The following is a 20,000-nucleotide window of genomic DNA, read 5'->3' as shown; positions in this document are numbered from 1 at the left end:
ATAATAGCCCATATCAAAGAGATTGTGTGTTAAAGTGTAAAGAGTGAGCAGTGCTGTAGTGAATGATTGTCATATTCAAATGTGAATGGATGCTGACTGTGATGTTCACAAAAGGAGACAAACCTTGTTTGTATTAGTTTGTCCAAAACGACATGTGTATGGAGCTATTATTGTGGCAAAACTATTTGAATATGCACACACAGATCCAAATATGTAGACCAATTTCAAAATATTTACTTAGCCTATTCATTAATGGCAGTGAACTTTTTCAGCTGTAAATCCTGAAAATACACAAAGATGATCGCTTACAACTGAGGCGGGCCTCTCCATTGGCTGTTATTTTATATGTGACTTTTGCAACACTCCTGCCGTGCACGATCCACAAACGTGTAAACACATATCTTCAAATGTGTGTCTGACGATCTGCAAACACATTAGTGGGTTTTTTTTGCCCTGAGCTCAGGGTCACAGGCTAGGCTGCCATATTCAAATAGTTTTAATAGCTCCATACATGTGACCTTATGACCTGCTCACTTGTAGCAGCAAAGTTTCATGGTTGACTTCTGATCCTGCCCTGCAGGGATGTAAGGATGGGAAAGAGATGGATGTGGTTTGTTGGCACCAACAGTGTCTTTAACACATTTTACTGCTGCAAGATGGATGATTACTGGGACTTTTTTATTAGCAGTTGGTATGATGGATCTAATATACTGAATACAATTATTTGAAGGTATTTGAAAGTAATAGTTGCTGAATCAGTTTGAATTTTTGATCTTGTCACAGACCGAGTTTTACTTCCAGTCACCTCCACCTCCCCCCCCCTCAAATAGAAAGCTCTATAGTCTAAAAGACAGAAATAAGGAACACATATACAGGCTGGCTGCCAAACAGCGTTTTCAGCACTTCCTTAAATACTTAGATTAAAAGATTTGGCAGTGATCCATTGCTCAGCTCTTTAGCATATAGCTAACGAGGCTAAACAGAGCGGAAGAGACTTGTGTAAATTATTGGCAAACTCCAGTCAAGTGACACACCAGTGAACATCTAACGAACATGTCTTTAGAGCAGCGTGCTTTGAATGACACCGCCTCCAACTGGGACTTATTTCCAATCTTCTGTTCTTATTCGTCACTTTCTACAAGACAGTCACTGTCATTGCCATTTCATGCTATTTTGACCATCAGCATAACCTCAGGGTCAAGAAAGTTATTATCTTAATTTGTTAATTCCCTAATGTTTGTGAATGTTGTCTAATTGATAGCTGAGTTTATCTTGCTGGAATGAACTTCCAAAGTCCCTCTGCACCTTTAAGAAAAAGCTAAAGACCCAGCTCTTTCATGAATACCTACTAACTTAATGATGATGGTCTCCATATTATTGATGATGATGATGGTAATGACGATGGTTTTTGTTTGATAACGACGACTTATAAGATGGTTTCTATACTGATTAGAGCTCTCAAGAACTGCCCTCAATGTTGTGCTTTGTCTCTGGTCACTTCCTGTCAGCACCTGTGTGTCCAATCAGACTCAAAGCTGATCGTTTGCTCTTACTGACATTGTTCCCTTTTTTCTAGATCCTTGCTTGTGTTGTTCTTACTCTCTGATGTACGTCGCTTTGGATAAAAGCGTCTGCTAAGTGAATTGTAGAATTGTAGAATCTTGAGGCTTGAGGGTTTTTTCTTTGATCAAGAATTAGCAGATTGACCGTTCTATCACCTCGCTACAAAACATGTAGTGTAGTTAGAAACTGGCTAAGGTTGTGGATACATTGAGTTGTATTTGAACTCTATAAAAATGATAGTAATTATTAGCATATTTGTATTATATATTTAATATTGAAGACAGAAACAGAGCAAGTCATTCTCACGTCAGGATCTAACATGTGCTACCTTTTTGCTGCTCCTCTATTTTTAATTGATGCTTCGACTGTGCTATAAAATATGAAAGAGCAAAAGATGAAACGGTCTTAGTTTGTACCTCTGTTGCTGAGTCTGCCCCTTGCTGGATCCACAGATTGAGGAAGAGAAACAAATGCATCTGTTATATTGTCCTGGCCTCTGGCGAAACTGATCCAAAAAAAGTGAGAAGAGTGAGGCACTTCATTTCGTTTGTCTGTCACTCAAAACTCAGACTCATCCATAGTTAATTGCACATTGAGCATTCAAAAGTGCATCACAGCACCTAACAGGCGTACCTTACAGCAGTATCTGTTATTTTTACTCTCTTGTTTCCTCATCCGCTGAATGATCTTAGCAGCAAGAAAACAAACACGTTAGCTAGTGATCTGTATCATGCCTTTGGGGGCATTGGTTAGGCCTCTTAGCTATTCCCACATCCAGTAGGAGGCTCTGCACTCTTAATTAGTGCATATGTCATCTGGGCAGCGACAGCCAGAGGTCTTGGGAGATGGAAACAGGGCTGTGTGAGAGTCATTACACTCAATCATCTCAGCACCTCGCTCTTCTTCTTTCACTTCACTTTACCACTATGCTTCTCTCTCCTTTCACTTCTCTGCCGATGCATCACTATTTGCTAAAAGGCAACAACAATGTCCTGTCTCTTTCTATTGTGACTGGATGCCATCTGTGTCTTCAGAGATACGATAGTCATGTCCTGCTCCATGCTGCATGCATCATCCCGGCTTGCATAATCACCAACAACTGCACACAGACAATGCATGTTAATTAGTCCGGCCCCCTTTCGGGCCATGTTTTGAATTCAGATGTGAAATGATGTAATGTGTGTTTTTGTTTGTTTCGACTGAGTTGACCTGTGTGAACAAAATTGAACTTTTGTTCTATAGTTTTTTTTCCCGCTCAGAGAAAACCCCTCACCCTGTAAACACTCTCTTAAAGCTCTTAAAGGCTTTATATGTGATTTTTCACACTTAAATATAATATAAATCAAGTATATCCTCTGAAAATAACTCTGTGAGTCATGACTGTCTACAATGGGTGTAACACCCGAGTCCCACTGTCTGTGATGTTTTCAGAGTTTTCAGAGTCCTATCTTCACTTTGTTTACATCGCCCGGGCGGCCGGCTGACTCCTCCCCTCGTGTATAAAAGTTGTTTAATTGAGGGACTAGAGAAAAGAAGAATAACATACTGTACTCACTGCTTAACTGTGTTTCTAGATCACGCTCATTTCAGGTAAATTTACATGCAGTGTGAAGATACGAGCAGAATAAAGATCGCTAGCATTAGCATGCTAACACAACAATGCAGCGCGAGTTGTTTTGGTTTCATGCTGGTGCTCAAGGGCAACACCTGCTGGATCAAAAAAATCACATAAAGCCTTTATGCTTGTTTTTTTACAGACTGAAAAATGAAAGGAAATGAATACAAATTTAATTGTGAGTTTATATATAGAGAAAAGCACTTTTAAACTCAGAGAGTTCCCCCTATCAGTGTTCATTGTAATTGTACAGGACAGCTGAATACAATGAAATTCTGTTGCACAGCATGAAAAAAAAAAAAATTAAATAGGAAAGAAAAAAATGTAAGATTGTAAATCCGTACATACATGCACTACTCGTCCACCCCCACACACAAAACAACATGCATTCACAGTACAACATGACCTGAGGTAGCAGATAAGAACAGTATTATTGTAATTGTGACAGTAGTCTCTAACAGTATCACACTTCTTTAGATCATAAAAATATAGTTAAAAACAACCGAAAGCATTACACTGGGCCTATTATTACCTTAGAGCGGTGTTCAGTATGGTGATAGCTTTAGGGTAACAATGCAAACTAGTTGTAGAGGCCATTTTAATCATGGTCACTTTAGTTTCAGAAGTATGATTCAAGTTTGTGCTAATAGAGCATATTTTTGTGTTGTTAGAAATAAATATTAATTTATGAGAAGTATTTGATTTGACATGGAATCTTTTATGGGGAATAATGGATTCATTTTGGCAGGTATTTTGCGTTACGGGTGGAGCCAAGTTAATTAATTTGGGTGCGATGCGCAGGTGGTGAGAATAAATGAGATCGTCTTTGTTTGTGGACTGTGGTGGAGGTATAGGAGCCACGCAGCAAATGTTTTTTGATCGTGACCTTTTGTTATGAGTTTTGATATATTCATTTTTGAATCTGTTCTGGAAACAAGTGGAAACTGTTTACGAATAAAATAAGAAATCAAGTGAAACAACAGACCTGTGAGTATATTTAAGTGGACACAGGTTGGCTCCTATGACACAAGTGACAATTTTTATATGGCACACAAGACGAAATTGCCACTACAATACTTATGAAGTCTGTTCATTGTCCCAACATACTCAAAGGGACTTACAGTCATCTCCTCCCTCAATCCTCTAATCTACTGCTAATGACCCTTCATTTATGTCACTAATTTACTAACACAGACCAAAGATCAGGCTTTTGATGAAATAGTGTAAGGATGTGGGGTGTCTGATTTCAACCAGTGAGTTAATGACTTAGACATAGAAAAACAGTAATAAACATCACTTAATCACGTAAACGGGACACAACCAACACATGGATGTTGGCAGGAGAATGGGATTCAGCATTTCTTAAGAGAAATTCCAGCTCAAGTGTCACGACCAGCCACGTCTCTACAGAGTAGTAAAACTCCTCACTTGGCCCTCTCTCCTCTGAAACATGTGCCTGCTGCTGTATCTTGTTCTTCTGCTCTAATATACTCTTATCTGAAGGGAAAAAGCCCCTCCAGCTCTTCTTAGCTTTTATTTTTTATTCTCTTCCAAGATCAATTTGGTGTCACGGCACCAAGGCTGAATTGCTTTGATTCTTTTCATCGACTGTGTCGAGTTCAAGTTTTATTTTCTAGTCATTATAAGTTTCTAGATAAAAAAAAATGCTACAATCTTAAATTATGACAAGGACATCTAACCATAGCAAGCCATTAATGGATTTATGATAAATTACATAGAATCTAGAGCTGAAATATACTGTTTTCATCAGGGATCATCTACATCTTATCATTTGCAAAAACAAGTCAAAATATACATTAATTCCAGTTTCTCTGAATCCAAAAGTCTTAAACCTTCAATATCTAATTTAATATCATAATGAGCAACCAACAGACAAAACGTTAAGTTTTTCATTTATTATCACATTTAAACCAAAAGAGACGACGATTTATTACAATCAATCTGTATGCAATTCAGTACATGGAGGAACGTCCTTCCGTTTCTTCTTGCCCCAGCATTCTCTGGGAGTGAAGTAAACATGATTAAGAGATTACACATAAGGCGCAACAACAATCTACATAAACAGGTGTAAACATACAGTTGAAGTATGTGTATTTAAATATGACATTTGACCTGTGTCTAAGCGACCCAGAGTTGTTGCTGCACACCTTTCAGTCATCAGAGTGGCTTGGATTAGATCTAACAAAGGGAAGTGTTCCTCACATCTGCAGGACTGGAAACTCTGAAGCTGAAGCTCTATAAAAACTGTCCATATATGACGTCATTGTGTACAATAAACGCCAAAAAAACAACATATAAAAGAGAGCAAGCTGCTACATGTCAACATTGACTTGATTGGTCAAGTACTTTTTGCTTGGGGCTGGTTGTGGTGTTGTAGACTCAAGATCTAGGCTTCCTAGAAAGCGAAATAATTAAACTTGGTTGAACATTGCTGTTTAGAAAGGATATCACTCACTCACCAATTCAGTAGGGATTAAAGCCTGGCTCACACTGTGCGATTTACCCCCGATTGTATAAAAGTCGGGGTGTCATGTCAGCTCACACTGTACGACTGAATCGTTCACGACGCCCGACCAGACCTTGAGATTGACGTGCTCACACTGTACGAGTGAAATCGGGACGGAGCGTTGACAATTGTTAATAAAGTTTCATTTGAAAAAAACAAAGGACGATGGTTGGTGAAAGAGAAGGAAGTGGAAGTTGTTGTAGGATATAGAAAAGTTGATACAATCGTAGATATATGGAGACAAGTTTCAGAAAAGTGCTGCACTGATGATCTGAAAAAAACACCGGGTTGCTTCCTGCCGCTGGTCGCCATGACTACAGTCCTCCCTTGTCTCTGGTGATTATATTGTAGTCACACACAACTTCTGCCGGACCCTTTCATGACGTAATCGTCCAGATTTTAAATTCTAAATATCAAACATGTTTGAAATAAATCGAGGCGTCCCCGACGATCGCCGGGCAGATCGGGGACGTTAAGATTGGATCTTTGTACCGCTCACACTACGAGATAATCTGAACAGAGAATCGGGTCCGAGCAGCCTCGAGTCGGGAGAGACCCTGAGATTGTCGGGTAGGAAGAATCGGAGCTCAAATCGGCCCGATGATCCTGCAGTGTGAGTCGGGCTTAACATTATGTGACACACATGCACTTATATTTACACACATGCACTTACAGTGTTTTCAGGCATCCAAACACTGCCTCTGCATCTGTCACCAAGCAATGTTGAGTAATTTACACTTTAGCTGTTAGCTGGTTACAGTCTTCTGAAAATGGAAAGATATTTTGACTCTTGGCATAAATTCACAGGTGGCATTGATAACACTTATGAAGCTGCAGTGCGTTTAGCTGAGCCATTTTCATCTTACTTAACTGAATGGATCCATCCTTTACGTTATGTTACATCTTGGATTTTCCTGCTTTGACAAGTGAAAATATTTCAATATTTCCTGATTTGTTTTCATGGATGTTTTGCTGTGTTTACATGACAACTCACAGCATTAAGCTGAAAAGCTAGAGAAACAGATGCTCCCTCGTTTCCTGACACTTCTCTTACCGCCTACCTCATCTGTCAACTTTCTTATATTCTAAATAATGTAGGCAGCAAGTGTTAACTTACACAAACTTTAAGGCAAACAGATATAAACATGCATTTGAGTTTTCTTGACCTTAACACATTTTTTATTAGTGTGGTGGAATCTTCTGAAACAGCCAGAAACAAAATATTTTCTGAATAATGTGTAGAAACTAAGGTCTTTGAAATGTATGACTTCAATCTACACAGCATATATAAAATAATACAAAAAAAGAATGTCAAAATACAATGTGGGTATGATAAAGCACCTGTTGACATACGTCTCAGTTGTTAAATTATCCTTTGGTCAATAGGTCTCATTATTCCCAATTTTGAAAATCAAAAACCTTCCTGGCTTGTTTTACAACATGCAGACGCTCAGACTGCTCAATTTATTTCACTGCCTTCTCCATGTGGCCTGAAAGAACATGACTGCCGCTTCCAGCTACTTGTGGGCAACTACAGTTTTGTAACCTTTTAGGTCAGTACCAAGATATCTTGGCACTCTCAGCTGTGGAGCGCCCGTCAATCGAGTTCACTGTAGATAACTATTCACACATATTCTGAAATCAGGTAAACTACATTGGTGTGGACCAAAAATTAGATTCAATTCAATTCAAAAAACTTTATTTGTCCCCGGGGGGCAATTCAAAGGCACACAGAGCAGTAAATTAACAACAGTGCAAGTAAATTCTTCTGTGATTAAATTACAATTATAAAAGAATGATCAATACATAATGCGCAATAATACTAGTTACAGTATGAGAGAAGATACAGTTGGTGTGAGTCTAATTGGTTTAATCTTTAAATACCAAAGGCCTGAAAGTTTCTACCAAAGACAAGAATGGACACTTTAATGAAAACTATTTCAAACGAAACCCACTAAAGCTTTTCACAAGTTGTTGTGACTGCGCAGTCCAAGCAGAACCGTTTGATTAACTGTCAGGGAGAAACACAAACACCAAATAAACAGCTGCGTAGGCTCAATAATTGCAAAATGTTCCATATTGATGTTGATGGTATTTTTCACAGTCCTGCGTTCCCTTCCTCTGTCTTTTATTCAGTCACTATTTTTTCATCTTTTAATTCCACTCACTCTTTTTTCTCATGCTCTGAATGTATATTTACTCTTGTCAGCCCTGCATTGCAGTTTAAAGGAGCCACTGGGGGAAAAGAGGAGAATAATTTAAAGCACTTTTTTTTGATGAATCATATTGTTATCTGTAAATCTCTAGGACAATTTAAGGGAAGGTACTTTTTCAGTGACGCCAAGAGGCCAAATCGAAACAGTAAAGACATGTCCATTTATGTTTGTAATGACACATACAGTGTGTTCCTACTGCATGTCTGTGTGTGTGTGTGTGTGTGTGTGTGTGTGTGTGACGTCGCTCAGCACGGTTCTCGGAAATGTCCCGCCCCTTTTACCATATTGGGAATGCAGCCACTGGCTCAGTCCGAGGGGAGCATAAACATTAGCACCTTAGCACTACTGTAAATGGTAAATGGTCTTGAGCTTATATAGCGCTTTTCTAGTCTTCGGACTACTCAAAGTGCTTTTACACCACATGTCACACCTCCACATTCACATACTGATGGTAGAGATCGCTGTGTAGTATCATCCAGAAGTAACTAATGCCATTCATACACCACCACTGAAGCAGCGGGAGCAATTCAGGGTTAAGTGTCTTGCCCAAGGACACATCGGACATGCTGCCCAGCTGGGGATCGAACCCTCGACCTTCCAGTTGAGAGGTGACGACTCTACCACCAGAGACACAGCCACCCCTGTGCTACCGCAGGCTACGGCATATCGTGGGCGTGCTACAGAAGTTAACGGGCGTGCAACATGAGCTGCTGGGCTTAGATCAGTGATCTCACACTGACAAGACGTCACACTGACAAAGGAACAGGACACTTGGAAAACACACTAAAGAGCATATAAAACCAGAAAAAGAAGAATGTGGGACCTTTATAAGCAGCAAGACCTCTGAGTCTTCCTTGGTGTCTTATATTGTAGTGACCTGCCTCACTTTCTCTTCATCCTTTGTGGGACTTGAATGCACAATACCAATTTTTCTTTCTTCTGTGTTTCAAAAAGCAATTGTTTTGTTTGTTACTATTCGTGGTGTGTGGTCTAGAATATAATGGTTTTTAAAATAATGGTTTTATTACTGACCCACTGTGCTTTGCCATCCCAGCTGGTCCAGGTTGAACTAACACACTCTTTGCTACAGTTGAACATTACTCCCTATCATCACAAAATGACATATTCACCACCGAGAACCACCTTTTCTGGGTCTCACAACTCCCAGATCCATCTGTCAAGCCGAGACAATTTTCTCAAAAGTGTGTGGGTTTTGTAAGTGTAGTTAAGTTCCATAGTAGACAGTGGAGACACTCTGCTCAGGTGGTGTTTATCATTTTGTGCTCTGATAATAAATTCATTACCCTGCCCCCCCTCTTACATATGCCAGTGTCCAACTGAGGACACCTGATCATGGATCCAGTTAGAGCAGCCCCAGGACATGTTGCACTGCACTACATTCTTATCTGAAGTCAAAATGGAGTTATTAGGTTGCGGGACAATTGCCTGCATGTAACAGGAACGCACAATGCACGTTGGCTGTGATATCATTAAGACCCCGGTAGTCCATGCAGGAGCATACAATCTTGTCTTTCTTGGCTGCAAAGAAGAACCCATCTCCGACAGGGGACAAAGAGGGGCGCATGGGTCAGATGTGTACTTCTCCATAGCCTCACTCTCAGGACAGGTTGTAAAGGCGACTAGAATGCAAGGTGGCACCAGGGAGGAGGTTGATTGCACAGTCTTAGGGAAGGTGAGGAGGAAGGGATAGGGGTCAAGTACTTTCTGAGCACTAATTGTGGATCATGATTCTCCGGGGACTCTAGGGACAGATCAGGAGGTTTTGGAGTGGGGTTCTCTGAGGGACAGGAAGTGTAATGGCTGTGTGCAAGCAGTTAGAGTGACAAAACCTGCTCCAACTGGAGATGGATGAGGTGGACCAGTCTATTTGTTATGTAGTTGCAGTTATTGTAGTTGTTGGGAGAAAAAGAACCACAGGTGACAAAGAGCTGGATCTTCTCCCTGTGTCCAGATGTATTTCGGGTTATGGGGACAGTGCGATCAACAGTTGCAATCAACCTACGATCCAGAGCATTAAGTACTTAAGGCAACTCGAGAGCCTCTAAGGGCGCGGTCACACTGGCCATCCGTACCATGCCCAAGCACGCTTCAATCCTAAAGTCCAGTTCGTTTGGCCAGTGTGACCGCTCCGTGCCATGCTTCTCTCGGGTCCGCCTGTTTGTCAACTGAGCATGCATCATAATAACATAAAGCGTGCATGTGTTGTATTACGACATTATGTACAATCGTGCTTATGGCACGGATAGTCCTGTGTAGTGTGACCGCGGGCCGTGCCGGCCAGCGTGGGAATGGCGCAGCTGGGGGCCAATTGTGCTTGAATACGGCACGGTACAGATGACCAGTGTGACCGCGCCCCAAAGGAAAACCAGCCTGTCTAACTAGTTCAGTATCGATGAAGTTGTCATTAGCACCGGAATCACCTAAAATACTGACAGGAATGGAACTGAGTCGAATCTGGATGGTAGCAGGTATAGTTATATGTTTGGGAGCGGTCTGGCTCTCCTTCGCTGATTAGCCAGCTCTTTTGGCAGGAGGGCCAGAAATGGCCAGACTCACTGCTCTTTCCATATGTCTGTCCTTCAGTCTGTTATCTATTTTAATGGTCAAGACAATAACCCCTTCTGGTGAGCAAGGCTTGTCACATAAAGCTAGTACATTTTTCATTTCATCTGATAAACCCTTGATGTAAACCCCCGTTAGCGCCAGCTCATCCCACCCATTCCAAAATGCAGAATCAACAGAATAAGCTGCTTCCCCTGAAGTTCCCTGTCGTAAAGGTAGCAGACGTTTAGCAGCTTCTTGTCCCCTGAACAGGATGGTCAAAAATCTTGTGAGAAACAAGAAGAAAAATAATTAAGAGCAGCAGATTTTCTATCACATAATGCTGTGTCCTGCTGTGCTGCTGTTCCCCCGGAGCAATTTTAAAGCTATCAGAGAGCTAACTAGAGGGCTGCTGGTAAAAAAAACAACAACTAGTGAACATTGTAGAGGAAAACGACCACATGGCTCTCTGGGGGGAGGAGAGGAGTTAGCATAGGTAGGAGAGACAACAGAACTCCACACTGGATTTTTTTTCAGAGGCTGGCATCTGACAGGTGAGATGACTGAGCTGAGAGTTTAGAGTAATTACACTTGTGCTTAGTCTGCGTAGTGAGTTCATGATCTCATGGAGCATCTGATCATGATTGCCCACCGGGGCTCCTTGAGTTGATCATTGCTGAACCAGTTCGTGTGACGATCACTGAAGCGGGGCCCAAAAGCGAGGCTCAGATGAGTGGGGATGGGTGTAAGGGATTTGTTACAGACTTCACGGGAATCCTGGTGACAAGGGTACTTCTGGTGGCGCTGTAGGTAGACTTGTGCTGCTGGAGTGGGGCTGTGGCTTACTGGAAGTACTCACTGGGAGACACAACGTTAGATCACTGGCAAAGCACTGAGGAAAAATAGAAATACTTGCATACATTTTTGAGCAAATATAACGTTAAAGTAGCATGCTCAAACTGGCAACCAGAGGAGGAGTCTTGATAGGGAGTATATCAGCAGCTATTGATTGCACCTGATGAGTCTCAGCTGTGCCCAATGAGCACCTCAGCCTCTGACACCACACCTCCCAGCCTCTGCACCAAAACTCGAAGCACAGAAAACAACCAAAATCCTACCCAAAGCTAAACAGAAAATACCCCAGAATAATATCACAACACTAAATATTACATCACAAAATTCAACCAAGAGTCCCAACCATGACACTTAAATTATACCTGCTGAAGTCAACATCCCCTCCACTTTCAGACCCGATAGGTGTGTAAATTCTTAATGTTTAGTAAAAAAAAACTTGAATGAAGTATACATGTATGGATGTTGTTGGCAACTGGAGAAGAATGTATCAAAGAGAGACAAAAAAGTTGAGGAGTGCGACCGCAGATTGTGATACTCAAGATATGAACATTTCTGTTCTGACACTGTGATGAAGGACAGTTATGAACCATCACTGCTCAACTTGTGCTTAAGCATGTTAACACATACAGTGCGATATAAATAACATGCGTTTAAGTGTTTAAAGCAAACTCAATTTGACGGAAAAAAGACACCGAGCACAATGACGCACAGATTACACAGAAGGACTCAAGGACCCACTGTTATATAAACGTATATCTTGTACTGCCACCTTGAAATCTAAAACCAAGGATGTTTAGCACAACAGAGCAACTACAAATGTGTAATTAGATAAATGTACAGTCTGTCATGATTTGGTCTCATTTTGTATTTCAGCGTTTAGGTTTCTATGTTTTAATGTCTCCTGTCCATCCGAGTGTTGCTTGTTTCCCTTGTGTGTTTTTGTCTTAATGCTTCATAGTTTAGTCTTTAGTGTTTCCTGTTTTATTTTGTAGTTTCTTATCCTTGTGTTTCTTTGTTACATTCTTGAGTTCTGTGTGTCTTTACTTCATGATTTAGTTTGTAGTTGTCCTCAGTGTTTCTTGTATTGTATTCTTGCCTCTGTGTGTTTCGTGTTGATGACCCTCATTGTCTTCACCTGTGTTATTAGTCTCACCTGTGTTTGATTACCCCTGTCTTTATTTAGTCTCTGTGTTACTTCCCTCGTTTTATCAGATCATTGTTGTAAGTTGCCAGTGTTGTAGTTCGTATGTGAGTGTATGTTGGATGTGGGTTGTCTTCTTCTCTAGTGTTTCCAGTGTTTCCTTGTTGCTCCTTGTTTTCCCTTTTTGGATTTTGTTCTTGTAAGTTTTTGTTTTGCATTTTGCATCTAGCCTTTTTGTTAAAGAAGATAGTTTTTGTTAAGCATCTGCACTGGGGTCCAGTTTGATTGATTAAATTTATTTCAGACATATCAAACATATCAAAAATACAAAAATGAAAAAGCACGAAAATACAATAAACAAAAAACAATGTTAAAATAATTTAAAAAAGAAAGAGAAAAAGAAAATTACATATATTCAATTGATATGCCTGAAAAGGAGTAGGAAGAAGTATAAAACTTACTTGGGTCCAGTTTGTTCTCAATCCCAGACACAGTCACTATATAGAGTTTGTTAACAGTTTCAGTTTTGGGTGTGTGATTGAAATCATGTCATAGTTTCTACCTCTACATAGTGTTGTAGTACCCAAGTCAAGGACTCGCCCTGATTTTTAGGACTTGTGACTCATATTAGAGCATTTACTGCATTTGGACTTGGAGAAAAGGACTGACTTATTTATGTTAAAGGCTGTGTTTATGTTTTGTTGTTTTTGTAAATAAGGCCCGGACGATGAATGTGTATTCACATGCACAGCATGCATATTGGATGGGTAGCAGGTATTTTTGAGTGGATTAGACACCTGCCGTGATCCCACCAGAAAACTATCAGTGCGTCTCCCCAGGAGTGGTGGGTTTTGCATTTATTTACGACAGACATCGCTGTAACTTCATCAAGGATTTAGATCTGAAGACAGGCCAACAGGGTCGTCCCAGAATCATAGATTTACAAATGAAATACATTTTCTGCCCATCTGAAAGGTCCCAACACCATCAGTGGAGATCATTAATCATCCTGAGCTCCAACAGAGCTGTGCTCAACATTTTATTTTAGATGATAAAAGTTTATCAGTCGTCTCTGGGGAGTCCTGTAAAATGAAAACTGTTTTATTTATATGATTTTTGCTGCTGTGAAACCTCTACACACATATATTAATATGAAAAAATATTATGAAGAATATATTTAACAGCTTGTTTAATTTTAAATGACGGTAAAATGACATTCAACCACCATTACAACACAATGAAAGACATCACCTGAACGCTTCATTTTGAATAACTTTATGATGCTTTGGCTCTGTGTTTTAACAGTATCACACTCCTCAGACTGGAGGGCAGTGTAGACATTAAGATTTACAGATAATAGAGAGATTAGGCTCATCTTAGAAGCATCATTAAATCAAGGACTTTAGGTGCTGAAGGGAAAATCTGAAGCCCACCTTGGAACTCGATTTGAAGCCAGCCTGGACTGACTCTAACGTTATTCGGTTAAGGGTTTTCTATGTATCATTCTACACTGATACCATGTGCTCACTTTACAGACTCTACATTCATCTTGAAAGTAAAGCATTTTGTTCAAAGTCAGTTTTTAAGTGCAGTTTATGTCCCCCTCAAGAAACTTGTAGGCTGAGACAAGGAGGCATCCTCTTAAATGTATATATAGTATGTATCAGTTTTCACTTTCTGTTATTTCTAAGTGCCTCTTGAAAGTCACTTTGCTAGCTGTGAGTATTTTTCATTGAGTTTCGTCATTTTCATGTCCTAAACAAGGCTAATAACAAACAAGGACATTTTGTTAGTGAGTGTTTAGGGCTACTGCCATGACTTTCACCTCTACTAAATAGCCTGTTGTAAAAGCAATGATTAATTAGCTCTTCTGAAGATGTTATTTAAAAAATCTATGTATGCTTGCATCTTAATCGTCTATGTAAAGTAACCATATCACCACCTTAAAATGTGCATGCACATGAGAAATATATAATAATAATAATATATAATCTTGTTTGTGTAAACATTAAGTAGCATCCGTACAAAACAAGAACAAGCTGAACAAGGTTGTTCAACAAGGCAGCAAGTTAACTGGGATGCAAATGTTCAGTATTTCTTACCTGACAGACTGCTTTACACCAAATCTTGAGAACAAGGTCATGGCAGATCCACAGCACCCTCTTTGGTCCGAGTATGAACTCCTGACTTCAGGATGAAGGAGTCGGGTATGGCTGCATCCTGGTGCTCTCTCGTCTGTGTTCTCTCGTCTCATGAGCTCTGGCGCCCCGCTTCTCAAGAAATGAACAACGGCAAGTGCATATAAACTTTATTTATATAGCACATTTATAACAGCCGAGGCGGACCAAAGTGCTGTACAGTAAATTAGGCAAAACATTACATCCAAAACATCATAAAGACACATAAAAGCAAAAATTAAAGTAAATTAAATTAAAACACAAAACAATAGTAAAAGTTCTCGTAGACACTGCTGCTGGGATAAAACACTCAACTAGAGATGTAAGCCAAGGAAATCCATTAATTCAAACATTACCACCGCACCAAAAGAAGATGAGAGTGTAGAAGATGGTGAAGAAGATGGAGTCAGGCGCCCGAGGTTTACAAGAAGCCCAAATGAATGAAAAGACGTTCCAATGAGTCACGCAGAGGGAGAGAGTTAGAGCGACGTTTTTTTCAACAGCTGAACCGACGCTGCTGATTGAGCTGTGTGTTTATATATAACTCAAAAAGCACATATACATATAGAATGGCGAAATTGCTTATTTTTTTTATTTAGTCTTGAATGTATAAGTACGACGGAGGATTGGGGGCCACGTTACATTTTATTTTTTAATTTCGAGATTAAAGTTGTAAATTTTCAAGTTTAATCTCGAAATTTAAAAAAAATGACCCTAATCCTCCGTCGTATATAAGCACCTGGTATGTTTGTAATATATCACATGTACACTACATATATTTTTTATGTTAAAAATTAGAAGCTCGGGGGGCTCGGCTTCAGGCACACAGACGAGAGCACACAGAAGAGAGTAGCCAGGCTGCAGCTTCACAGTCTAGGAGTGAGGACTAAAAGAGGCCTCACTTCCTTTGTACCTCGCAGCAATCAGCTGCTTAATAAGCTCTGATTAAACTCAACCTGGCGCTCTGCACTTTACTGAACTTGCTACATGACACCCCTTACAGTGCATGTAATCATGTGAGGCTGTAATGATGTATTTAAATGATTCTTGTTAGTATGTGCTGGCAGTGTGGTTGTTGATGTCTTTCGTCTCTTTTTGTGTTATCATGCTCCGTTTGCAAGATAAAATTCCCCTAGGGGCAATAAAGGTTTCCTTCATTCAAGTATATTTGAAATGTTCATCCAGCTCATAGTGACATTTGAATATGGGATAGAACTACAAAAAAATATATGAACACAAACATTTCATTCTTTGAAAAGTCAGATGTTTTGTGTACGGATTGTGATTGAATGCTAAATAACATTTTATAATACAACCATGTCATGTCAACTTTATCAACAACTGTGTCAGAGAAGAAACTAATCCATGTCACAGTTTATCTCATGAACCCAGACTTGGTTTTTTTTAGCGGAACAATTTCCAGGCTTAGTGCTGAAAAGGAAACAAGTCCTTTACATTATTTCTTTATGTATTCTTTGTAAAAATGTCCTTGAGTAAGAGAAAATCCTGAGCAAACAGAGCAGTATGAAACAGACTAAACGTCCAAGGGAAGCGGAAAGTGCCGTGAGACAACTGTCATTACCTAGCAACAGTAAACGTCTGTGAGAAGCACCTTGAGCGCTGCCAGTGCAAAAGCAACACCGGTATTGATCTAGTTTAGATCTAACTTGCCAAAAATAGTTTGAGGGTTGTGATATTGAGCTGTCCAACTTTCTTTCCTGTTTAAAAAAGTTAAGTCGCTGTAGGCAGAAACAGTGTATAATTTCTCCGCAGTTTTGTATATCTTCCACGGCATGAAAATCAACTCAGATAGAGCCTCCCACCAGAGAGATGAAGAATCAGAAAGTTTGTGATGAACAGCATATAGAACATACTTTTTATTTCAGACAGGAGTTTTTCTTAGTAAGAGTTTAGATTTGATTTACTGATGACATCATCACACACACTCGCTCTCATGAGAGATTCATACCTGGAAACAGCTTCTCAAGGGTTTTTTTAACAAACCAGGAAGTTGAAATGAATACATGAGCTCCCATCATCATCATCATCATCATCATGTCCTCTAAGCCTCAAGCCGGAGTCTGACCATGTTTTTCTATCTGTAGCACTGCTGCTGCTTCTTTGTAATCTAATAGCATGCTGAACCAAACTTCATCACCTTCTATCACCTCCATTCTACATGATCCCTTTAAAACTATTACGAGCACCAGAACATTGTGTCTTTAGTTTTCCTTGGTGTTCATTGGATCATTTTTCCAAATTTTTTACGCCATTTTAGTAACACTATGCGAATCTTACATGCTATTTTTTTTATCTACACCTACTGTACACTGTTTTCTATATCTATCTAGCAGAATAGCTTTTTCAAATGAATGCAGTGATGTTTAATCTAGGGCTGTGTTTTTGCATCTTCTTCCGGGCATCAGAACTGCAGCTCAGCTGATCTATTTTTTAAAGTCTATATTGTGGTATCTATCTATTTTTTTGTACATTCTTAATTTTTCTTTTTTTTATTTAAATTGTACTGTGTTCACTTTTTGTTTGCAGTCTTTGCTCTTTGCTGCTGTAACAATGTAAATTTCCCCGTTGTGGGATAAATAAAGGATTATCTTATCTTATCTTATCTATGTGTCATTTCAGGACGTTTTCCTATGTTGCAATGAGAAGTGTTTGTTCGCGAGCTTCGTCCCTGAGTGTCAGAAACACATGTGAGCAGGGTAGAGTTGTGGTTTAGAATCGATAATGCAGTCAGCGCTTGATTGATTTATCACTTGTGGGTTACACACTCCCTCTTCATTTCACTCTCACTCTGCCTTCTGTGGCTCAGGCTCCACAATGTGGTAACTAGTGGGAAGTGCTCGACCTATCCACAATAACCTCAGTGGAAAGACTGGGAAATACATAGTTACTTATTCTAAGAGTGGAATTGAGTTTCATTTAACAGGTAACAAACCTTTCTCCCGTTTGATAATAGCGGAGGTACCATTAAGAGGGACGCTGCAGTCTGAGTTACCCTTACAATGTATTATAGAGCGCATTAGTTAACCAAGTAGGTTTATTGTTCACAGATATTTCCCTCGGGCATCTACACCTCTGAACTGTGTGGTTTATGACCCGAGACAGCTTAGAGCTGAAGCTATCGGTGAACAAGAGAGATTTTGCTCAGCTTAATTTCCAGAGCATGAATAATGCACACTCACACGCAGACTCAAATTTATGTTGTTGAAAAATGTCAGTCTGAAGAACAGTGTTTCTACGGGAGCTTTCTGCTTTATTATGGTTTTGTTTACTTGAATATGGTAACGAGAACTGCTTTTCAGATGACCTTTTGTGAGAAGTAATGGATGATGGTGAAATACTACCATACCTTTGTGAATTGCTTATCATAATAAAAAGGCCTAGCTTTTCCCCAGGGCGTGACATTGGAAGTTTAATAAATGTTTCTCCGATGAAATAGGTCCCACTAAATATTCCAGTGCATATTTTTCAACACTTAAATGTTGAAATAAAAAAACACTCTCAGTCTGTCTCTTTAGTTTTACTTATGTGAAGTGCAATATTAGAACAATTGAATGTCCTTAACCTTCTTCTTCCCCCTTCGCTCTTACCTTTACAGAAATGCATGAAATTCAACGTGGATGCTCCAATCTGGCTGTCCAAGCAGCGTATCCTGTGTACCCTCAACCAGAGCCTGAAGGATGTACTCAACTATGGCCTGTTCCAGCCGGCTTACAACGGCAAGGCTGGCAAGTTTCTAGATGAGGAGAGACAGCTGAGGGAATACCCCTTCCCCTCCATCGCCCCTGTACCTTACCTTGAGGTAGGTATGGATCATGTGTATTTATGAGGCTTTAAGGAGAGCTAGTAGGCGAGAGCAAGAGAGAGAGATGGAGATGGAACATATATATATATATATATATATATATATATATGTATGTGGCCTATATTCTCCCACACAAAAATGACAGCTGTTGGGGAAAAATCAATTCACTGAATGATTAGTCTTCTGCAATTCTGAACAAATTACCCATAAAAAGCATTTCAGGATATAATTTAATAATTTTCTTGTATATTAAGCACACTTAACCCAAGAGATAGGAGTACAGTAATCCAAATGAAGCCATTAACTAGCTTTGCAAGGTCAGTAATAAAGTAAGACAAGAAGACTGAACATGTAGAAGTGAGAGGAAACTGCCTTAAATGTTTTGGGTTATCGATCATGGTTTAACCTTGATCGATAACCATATAGGCTAAGTCCATTCTTGGTCTACTCCCCTTCTGTCTATGCTCTGTAGTTTCATCGGTAGCTATAGCCTACGCTCGTCTGACCTGTTACTGCTATCTGTACGTAAGGTCCGCACAGAATTAGATAAGATGGCCTTTAGGTACTCCGCCCCCTCTTCTTGGAACACACTCACAGGCTGACTTGTGTCTGAGTGATCTGGTCACTCTAGTGGAATTTAAAGGGATGCTGAAAGAGAGGACGAATCTAAATCAGTTTGGACACCTGACTTGACTTTTAATGTGTTTTTATAATGTTTTTGTGTGTATTGGCCATGCATCTACTTTGTGTTTTTGATGTCTGTTACTTCAATGTTTTGATTATTTTATTTGCCGTTGATGTACACAGGTCTCTCTTGAAAAACAGATTCCAAAATCTCAATGAGACTACCTGGTAAAATAAAATAAAAATCTGTTCTTATCTATGGGTTAATATTTGACTCTTTTTGGAGTTTTCAATCCGTACACACATCACATTTACACACATGCAGGCTCACACAGTGGGTGTCTGTGTATGTGTATTCTGTCTCGGATGTGTCATTCAAACGCAGCAGCAATAAAACCACAGCCAATGACAGCGATGTGATGACTGCAGTGACTGTCATCTCTCACAGACGATTGTTTTTGCTCGTCAATCACCGTTTCTGATCTGAGAGGCATGTGAAGATGTGCTGCTGCACAGATCGTGTCGTAAAGATGTCGTGAGATTTTTTCTGACCGGCCCTCCTTGTTCTCACAAGTTTTATGATGTGTCAAGATAGAGAGGATACTAAAAACTGAGTTTTCCCTTGGGCCTAATGTTAATTCCAATCCCCGATGTATAAGGGGATACTTGCTTTGGTGGTTGTTATGAATCTCATTAATAAAAAAAATGCTTTTTGTTCCCCTTCTCCTCACGTTTGCTTTAGTCATATAGTTTTTACCTGCATTGATGATATATTTTCACTTTGTGGGCTCATGTATCGGTTAAATTTTATATTTATTTTTTATCCTTTAAACAATTTTTCTTCCCTCTGCTTCACAGTGTATTCATATTTCTCTCCCTCGTCTCTTTATAATGTCT

The 20,000-nt window shown here is 39.7% G+C and overlaps 1 protein-coding gene across 1 annotated transcript in view; it reads left to right on the top strand.

Moving 5' to 3' along the window:
* The window catches only part of shank3a (SH3 and multiple ankyrin repeat domains 3a), a 171,773-nt gene that overhangs the window by 16,389 nt on the left and 135,384 nt on the right, over positions 1-20,000 (top strand). Inside the window, exon 2 of the mRNA XM_061036999.1 lies at positions 18,273-18,476. Within this exon, the coding sequence (XP_060892982.1) occupies positions 18,273-18,476 (204 nt within the window). The remainder of the gene's footprint in view (positions 1-18,272; positions 18,477-20,000) is intronic.

The sequence above is a fragment of the Labrus mixtus genome, chromosome 4 (genome assembly GCF_963584025.1).
Source record: "Labrus mixtus chromosome 4, fLabMix1.1, whole genome shotgun sequence".
In the NCBI taxonomy this organism is placed as follows: Eukaryota; Metazoa; Chordata; class Actinopteri; order Labriformes; family Labridae; genus Labrus; species Labrus mixtus.
This window is presented reverse-complemented; position numbering and strand designations above follow the sequence as displayed.